Source organism: Alligator sinensis, unplaced genomic scaffold (genome assembly GCF_000455745.1).
Source record: "Alligator sinensis unplaced genomic scaffold, ASM45574v1 scaffold917_1, whole genome shotgun sequence".
NCBI classification, from domain to species: Eukaryota; Metazoa; Chordata; order Crocodylia; family Alligatoridae; genus Alligator; species Alligator sinensis.
The window spans coordinates 2579556-2588769 of NW_005841988.1; the positions used below are offsets into that span (position 1 = coordinate 2579556).

The 9214-nt window shown below is 39.5% G+C and overlaps 1 protein-coding gene across 3 annotated transcripts in view; it reads right to left on the minus strand.

Annotated features, from left to right (window-relative positions):
• CCDC171 (coiled-coil domain containing 171) overlaps positions 1 to 9214 on the minus strand; it is a 323890-nt gene that overhangs the window by 116884 nt on the left and 197792 nt on the right. For all 3 annotated transcript variants that reach the window (XM_014518841.2, XM_014518840.2, XM_006021333.2), the window contains exon 22: positions 734 to 879. In XM_014518841.2, coding sequence (XP_014374327.1) covers positions 734 to 879 — 146 coding nt within the window. The remainder of the gene's footprint in view (positions 1 to 733; positions 880 to 9214) is intronic.

Here is a 9214-nt window from a genome sequence, read left to right on the forward strand (position 1 = left end):
CTGAAGATAAGGTTCCATCCCTGCTCTATACAGCCATAACTCTAGAAAAATCTTGTTTTTCCTTTGTTCTATCTTTCAAAAACAAGCTGCAAATTATATTCTGGGGCATGTTGTAGGTGAAGAAATAGAGTAATGTACTGTGAATATTTTAGGTTTTTGCCGGGGAGTAGTCAAGTCCAACTAAATTCAGGGAAACTACTTTAGACCATGGATCTCTCAAAAGTCGTCCCCAAATTTTTCCAACATCATTACATAAAAAGAGAAATCTCTGTATAGACTTATGGCTGTAATTAAAGGCCATTGAAGTAAAAAAATGGCTCCCATTGACCTTCATATCCGGCCTATTTTAAATGCTTAAATGTAAATTGCATACCTGTGCAAAAATGATATGGAAACAATGGAAATAAGCTATCTCATTTCTTAAATAAACATGCGCTAGACTTCAGATGCTGCAAAAGATACGTTAGCAAATTTGTAAAATAACGGGCAAACAAAAATGTTGGTGCTATTTCAGGACACAAATTTTTTATTTTATGGGATTATTATATAAAATATACACTTAGTATATTGAACTAAGTTTTCTCCTTAAAAGATATATCACTGAATTTCAAAGCGAAACAGCTATACTTTTGTTTTCTAGCTCTGCATTATCCAAGACTAAAACCCTGCGCATGAAAGAAAAAATTGATCTTTTGTCTGTTTTAAGTGATCTCCCCAAGGTCCCAGTGCTCACTTTGCTGCCATGCGGAGGGCACTCTCTGCATCATGGATGCTCTCTTCTAGTCGACGCTTGTCCTGCTCCAGCTGGGTAAGATGTCTATTGAGCTGACGCAGAGATTGATCTTTTCTTCTCAGCTCCATCTTTGCCTCGGAGAGACTCTGCAAGCAGACAGAAAGCAGAGTTACTTGTCAGCCCTGATAATTAACTTCAATTTATGCCATAGGCTATTAAACAAAGAGGAATACAGACTGACTGTGAAGTAGATTTGGGCCATTACATACCAAGGTTTTACAAATTTTCTGCCAAATACATTACTTATTTACTAACAGAAATCTAATGTTTAGTGCACTGTACTTTTATATCTGCTGTAAAACATTTATAAAACAATTTGTTGACTCAAGTGTTATAAGTACTTAAAAATACTACATTCTAAGCACATGAAAATATGATGAATATGGTATTTTTTTTAAAAAAGCTCTATGTATTTACAAAATACTTTTAAAAAATTTCAGAGAAAGAAAGAATTCAGAAGTAATATATTTGGCAATATTACCCACATTTCAGAAAAGAGGAGAGTCTCCAAGGCAATCAAAAGAAGTACCCAACAGTTTTTCTAGGGCACAAAATCAGTGTTAACTGCATCTCAAGTTATGGCTAAAACATCACCTTGTGATATTTTGACTATTTTGCATGACTTTTCTGATCTCCAAAATACTTTGCATTTTTCTGCTCCCTAATATATACACAACAATCTCTTACTTAGCTTTAACATTAAATGCTTAAAATCAATTCAGACTAATTCAACAGAAAACAAGTAGCACAGAAAGCTGAACAAGAAACATGGATAGAAAAACTATAGTCAGAGTTGTTCACTATTTCTGTTATACATGCTAATATTGCCAAAATGTTCTACATTGATCGTAACATCTTTCAGGTCTGACTTACAGTTCTTTTTTTCTGTATGATTGTTAGGGGTGGGGCATTACTGATCTGCTTGCACACTTTGGTAATGTATTCTTTGTATATTTTGTTTATGCCTATTTCTTCTTCCTCTTGTGTCTTTACATATTTTAAAAAATATAACCTGGCTTCAAACATTCTTTTATGAGCTATAATGTTTACTGTAACATTTTTCAAAGCAAAGTGGGCAGCTCTGGTTATGCAAATGCCGAGCTAAGTTCTTGTGTACTGTTTTGGAAATGAAGGGATATGTTCTATGTAATAACAGGAGTTTTAATATTTATATTAAATATTGTGTAGTGCCTTTCTTTTTATGATCAAAAGCTCTCAAGTCACTGGGTTAAAGGTACAGTTTTCAGAAGCAGTGAGTACCTGCAACTCCAGCTGAAGTCAGCATGAAATATGGATGTTCAGCTCATGTGAAAATCAGGCCCAAGACATGCCAGCAAAGTAAATAATTTCTAAATTACAAATAGGAAGGGAAGATTAAGATTCTGTCCAAGGTGACAGCTGAGCAAAACTAAGAACAGAAGCTAGAAAAGATCCTAGGACCTGATCCAGAGAGGATGCAGTGCCACAGTTGCATGCCCCTTTTGTACCACAGTGCAGGAGCAGAAGCCATTGACTTAAGTCCCTCAAGCACTAAGAATCTGAACCCCTTTCTGCTCTCAGCACTCCCTTCCTTCCCCTCCATGCTCAGCAGGTACATCTCTTCCTCTTCACTCACCCACTTTCTCACCTACCACCACTGCTGTCCCTATCTGACCTGGGGGCAGGGAAAGCTCTACAGCCACTCCTGCCTCAACTAGTAACTGAGTCACAGACAGCAGCAATGATGGTGAGTGGGTTTTCCAACTCTGCCCAGTCCTCCCAGGTAATCACTGCCCCTTCCTATGCCCAGAGGCATAAGTAGGGAGGGCAAGGGGATGGGGAATAGGAGGAGAGAGGGCTTTCTGCTGAACACAGTGGCTAGGGACAGACATTCGAAAAACCTGAACCTGAATTGATTCAATCTTTGCAGGTAAGTCTAACCTGGCTAGGCTAAACCAGTTTGTAATTAAACAGCCATCCCCTCTGGACTGGAGAAATGCAGGCACATGCTTGCAGGAGCTCCTTCCACAGTGCTGAGCTGAGGAGGTCGTGGTCAGGCCCCAGCAGGACACACTGATTAGGGAAGGGTTCCCCCACCCCCTCGCTGCTGATAACAGAGCATTGAATTATACAGCAGGGAGTTACACAGGGAGTTGTTAGCATTTATCAGCCCACCAATAAAACCAACTGCCTCTCTCATTAGTTCAAGCTTTTGTTAAACACCTTTTTTCCAAGGAAGGAACAGAAGCACATTACCAGCTACCTGTTGATTAGCTCCAAAAATCCCTACACTGACACAGTCCTGTCTGCCTTTGTCCCATCTCCCACAGCACAGACTGCAGCCTGCATGTGGTATATTAGCTAATGCTGAGAGGTATCTGTGTAAGGCAGAGGGGAGAGGGAATCCTGCTTGAGCAGGGAGTGGCGGTGGTGAGGGGGGTGAGCAGGAGGAAGCCAGTCAAACCCCTCTGTACCTGCAGTCTCTGCCAGAGCTGCAGCCAGGGAGCCGAGGAGCAGAGCCAGCCCTGCTCGGCTACAGCAGAGAGCAGAGCCCCACCCAGAGTTGCAAAACATCTGGGATGCTGGAGGACTCCAATTTAACTTAAATCAGGAAGGGATGTGGGACAGATATTGCATAAACCGGTTTGACCCAAATCTGTTAAGTCTGATACTATATTCAACCCGGTTTATCTGAAACCAGTTTCAGCCATTTTTAAACTGGTTTATGTGCACAGAACATCTGTTCTGTTATAGGTTTAAACCAGTTTCTGATCACTTAAACCGATTTATGTGTAATGCTTGTCCATAGCCAGGGAGGAGGGGAGGGGTTCCAACAGCAGAGGGATGGAGAATGAGGCTCTTATCTGAATCACGGACTTTAAGAAGTTCTTGGCTCCTGCTTCCATGGTGTGGTCTGCCCTCCCTGGTTTTGGTGTGGGGGTAGTTGGGAGCAGCATCAGTTAGTGCTCCTGCACCCCATTTTTAAAATCCTGGATCCACCCATGATAAGTCTTATAATCAGGTGGTTATGCTTTCTCTCAGAAAAGAAAATCCCTTCCTTCCTATTAGAATTTGTTTGATCTTCAAGTTACAAAAATTTCTTCCCTCTACAAAATGTATTGCTTAGAATTCCCTATTTTTAATTTATGAAACACAAAACATCATTTTCAAAATATTGATTAGGTCACCGGCTTATTGTAAACTCAGATGTTTTTAAAACAGAAAAGGAATTAAATTTATCAATCAGGATATTCAGACTTAAAAACTGCTACCATAGATGAAGTATTTCTTTCATAAAACATAAGGTAAACATTTGTTCATAATGACCTATAACTTGCAGATTCAAAGAACTTCCCAATATATGTTCTAACTTCATGTTAGGAACGTTCTGTGTAGTTTGTATCAATGAATATATATTCATTGCATACTGCAAATATGTATTAAGAAGAATATACACAAACATCTTAGAAAAATTTGCAGAACACTAAGATTATAACCTCTCCAAAGGAAGTTTAGACCTAATAAGAGTCCATAACCCTATTTATTTTACAGTGCCAGACAAGGCTGCTTCAAACAAATAATATTAAAGAGCAAAGTATAACACTGAAATAATGTCTACTGGCAACAGAACTTAAATGCAGTGTGTACTACAATTTCAGAACAAATACCTTCATTTATGTCTCCATACTGCAAGTAGTGTGAACTCCTTAAAAAAATGCTCATAAGTCAGCTTGTGCTATTAAGCTGATGTTGCATTAGAGATGAAATTATACACTACTGCTATAGAAACCTCTCTTTTGGGTAGCACAAAGCCTAGGCTACTCTCCTTCCTCTTTTCCCACCTTCTGTATTCAAATCACTCACTTCACTACATACACTGCTCTATGCTATCCTTTCACAGCATCTGATGAAGTGAACTTGAGATCATGAAAGCTTGTGCTCTCTACATATATCTTATCTAGTTAGTCTGTAAAGTCCATGCCTTCTGCCTAACTTTAGACTAACACAGCTACTGGGGACAAGTGTGGTAGCCAGTCTCTACAGATATGGGTTTCTGGGATAATAAAGACATACCCAAGCCCTCTGTTAAGAGAGATATTCATAGAGACTCTGTTTTTAACAATCTGGGTTTTGTTAGGCAATTGTCCTACTGTTAAAATATATATTGGGTTTTAAAAAATGCAGTTTGGATTCACTGCATTTACCACTGGTCACAGCTCCTGAGCCCAAGTAGCTGTACCTAGTCACAGACATGCTAAATAAATCACAACTGATACACAGGTACTGTACTCCTGGGCCAAATCTAAGAGTGGAAGGGTCATGGGATTCCTCCCTAGAGAGGCAGAAGCATGAGGCCCAATAGCTAGTAACAATTACTTAGAACCAAGGACACAAGATGCAGTTAGCCACAGACTGTGACCACAACTTTACTGGCTGGTGACGCAGAGAACACATTAAAAGCCAAACCTAATGCTCTCACAACACTGCTGATTTATTATTTTAAACAATTGCAAAGCAATCTGCAGAGGTGTGCAACCATTTGGTAATTTGATTTACCATAAATTCTGCAACACATAAACATAATGGATAATGTAAAGATACTATTTGAACCTTGTTTTTGAAGTTCTTTGCCATTGCTGGATTAAAGCAAAACCTTTAAAACTGTTTGAATACTGTTTGCAGTGCTTTAAAGTAATAGCTGCTAAGCCTCTCCTTTTTTTTCTTCTTCAGATTGATCCAATTAAAACGCTTGATAAACTTTATGGACTCTAATATTTCCAGCTGAGTGACTGAAACAAAGAGGGTGTGCCTCAAGGCAGCAAGGCAACAATGATAAGCAGCAGGTTAGCCACTAATTTCTCAACCAGGGTAGATTGTGAAAGTGTGATGTTCTGATATCCAAGAAACTGTTCAGGAGAGAATAGGATAAATCAAGTTTAATAACTCTGCTCCTAATTGTTCCCCCAATGCTCAACTCTAATTACTTGGAGAACTCTCCTGACTGTCACCTGATATTAAGTTGTTGGAGGCTGAGTGTGGAACAGTGAGATAATCAATAAACATTTAGTGGGGAGAAGAATGAAGATCCCATTAAGCAGTGGGAACCTGCAGCACCCAAAGCCCTTCTGCTCATGAGAAAACCTATGGGACAGCCATAGTGATTGCAAAGCAATAATCCAAAGCACCGTTTTTAGGCCTTGAGGCCTTTAGGCAACAGTACATTTGAGAAAAAAAGGTTAACACGGTCACCCTAATTACAGCACACTTTCACATACTTCATATATAAGCGAAGACAAGCCAATTAGGTAGAAAGGAAGATAAGGGAAGTTTTATTTGTATACTAATTAAACCCCTGATGAAATTAAAGGAAAAACATACAGCTCTGTAATTGTGTCTGAGAAAGGTCACTTCAGGTTCAGTTATCAGAAAAGCGCAGCCTTGAGATATTTCACTTAATCCACAATATAGCCCCTATTTCACTCCCTGGGTCTTAATATTTACAAAAATAAGAAAGTTTCAAAGCCTGATAGTACATTTATCTTGAAAAGTTGCTGTGGAAAATTTCAATTGTTAGAAAGTTAAGGCAGAATACGATAACAAGAAAGGAGGTGTAAAAAAAAGCCTCCACATAGAGTGCATTACACAGCTTTATGAAGATGCTGAGCTTTCACTTTGAAGCAGACTGATATATATAAAGAAAACTTATAAAACAAAGTCCAATTTGTTCACATGCTTGATCTAATTAAATTTAGATGTTTACGTAGTCATTTGCTCACTCACACCATCCAGTTCATGCAACTATAGCCTACCAAAAATCACCAGAAAGTTTTTATCACAATCCTCTGACGAAGGTACTCGATTCAAGGATTGTGGAAGGAAGGGGCTGTTTAGGGTTTTTTTTCCCTCCCATAAATTACGTGTGAAATGCAATTTTGCTGGTGGTAACAGCAAAGTAACTAACAGCATAGAAGAAAGTATCTCATGGGTTGCACGTAGGCTGCATTAGAATAACCAAGCATAATTTTGTTTCTGCAAAGCCTGCATTCTTAGTAGCTAGAAATCCTTAAATTGTGAACAGCAACAACAAAGTTTAACATTGCTATTCTTTTCACGTGAAAGCATTTTATTCCACCAATCATTGGGGAGTCTTTTAAAGGAGAAAACTGACTACCATGCAGCTTAAAATCATGAAAAGCACATGTAACAGCTTAACACTGGAAGCATGTTTTGAGAGTTCAGCTAAAGCCAAATCAATTCACTTCAGAAATCTGAACCGTATTACAACAGCACAAATCAGTACTACAAAGATGGCAACGGAAGCCAGTGGCAATGTTTACATTATGAGCCCTGTTGTAGGATGTAAGATCTCATTTAATATGCATTTTCCATGATGGATGCAACGTAGATAATTGATCAATACAAATGAAACTTTGAAAAGCCACTAGAGTCTATATAAATCACACAAAAATGGCCTCTTACAAACTCACAAAAGGAGGAAAATGAGAAATTCAGTTACCTTGTATTCCTCCATCCCCAGATCCACACTTCACCATTAGTATATCTTCTATAAACTATGGGCCACACAAAGACAGTCTTAGCCCTTACCCTCTTTCTCATTTCTGCATGTGCCCCTTCATCCAAATTCCCCCACCCTCCGCTAACATAAGCAGCTATAATCAGTTGGTGCAGCTTGTATTGGTTGTGATAGTCTGGTAAAGGGTTGTGTGCAGAAGGACAGTTAAAAGGGATGATGGAAGGCTGGCACCCCTAAGGAAGCAGAATTAAGGCTGCAGTGCTTCAAAGCAGGGATACAGAAGGTAGGAATTGGTAGCATCTTAATTTTTCACTTTCTTGATTGTGTCGAACGTATTAACAGTGTGAACTGTGTCATGATTAATTCTATGTATATTAATTTATTTTGATGCTTAGTTTCAGGATGTAATAATAGAAGTGGTTGATGAAGATTTCTAATCTGAGAGGTACAGCACATGTGCTTTATATATCAGTTATATGAGTCATATATATATGACTCATATAAATGAGAGGTACTGCATATACACTCTGTTGTACAAAATCTGACAGAAAAGCATCTGATGGAGGTGGTTAGGTGTGCATTTCATTCTCAATAATCAGTGCAGAACATTTGCTTTTAGTTATCTTCTGGTGTATGAGATGTACTCTATCCCTCCCCTCTATCCACCTCCCCCCCAAAAATAACATTATGGAAAAATTCCGTAAGCAATTGGTCTCAGGGTAGGCTTGTGCACACGTGCCTTCAGAGCAACTGATAGAGAGGATGGGAGGGCAGCAGAAGGGACAAGCACAGGGTTGACATAAAGGTCCTGCTCTCACAGATGTGACCTTTCCAGGGCCACACTGGAGAAATAGGCAAGGGCTGCAGAACTGTTAGGGGTGAAGCAATCAGGATGGAAATCCCTGAAGGTTGGTCTACGGTGCACGTGGAGACAGATGGGAATGGCTTTTCCTCATCAGTAATGTAGCAACACTACTGGTATCCAATTTCAATGATCCAGTATTTTCCTTCTATGGCTTCAGTGTCAGATGTGCCTTATTGTAAGAACTCCTTTTTTGCATATGTTGGTGGTAAGGGCAGAGTGGGAGGAATCATGCACCAAAAATATAAACAGTGAAAAAAAAAAGCAAAACCCCACAATGCCAACATTTAGAAAAAAATCCTGTGTACGATACCAGATACTCCAACCCCTGCCACTTGTATGCTAGAATGCAACAGAATTCCATGCCATCTATGCATGTTTTCAAATTTGTGCAATAATGGAATCCAGGTTTCGTAGGGGACAGGATTGCAATATTTTAAAAAGTACAGTAAACTTTCATAATAAAAGCATCACTATAAAAAGAGAAAAAAATAACTGCACAACTAAAGGTGTGCTGTAAAGTTGTACTAGAAAAGTAAAATTGAAACCTATGGGGGAGAAGATATATAATCTGCCCCACTGCACAAGATTTTGGTAGACACCAAAGTTGTCATAGTACAAAAAACACCTCCAACACGCTTTGGTCATGTTAACACTATTAATAATTAGCACCTGAGCATAATTAGAACCTGAAAGCCATGGGGAGGCCAGCACTACAACACAGGTAAGAAACGAGAAGGTAAGAAACAAAGGGCCCCTTGGGACTCGGAGCGGGGGGGCAGCAAAGGCACCAGTTGCAGGGCTCAAGTGCCTATATACTAATGCTAGGAGCATGGGGAACAAGCAGGATGAACTAGCGCTCCTGCTTGCACTAAACACCTATGACTTAGTGGGGCTAACGGAAACCTGGTGGGATTCGTCCCACGACTGGGCAGTACATATTGAGGGCTATAGATGGTACAGAAAGGACAGGGTGGGGAAAAAGGGGGGAGGGGTTGCGCTCTATGTCAGTGAGCAATATACGTCAACCCTCATCAAGACAGAA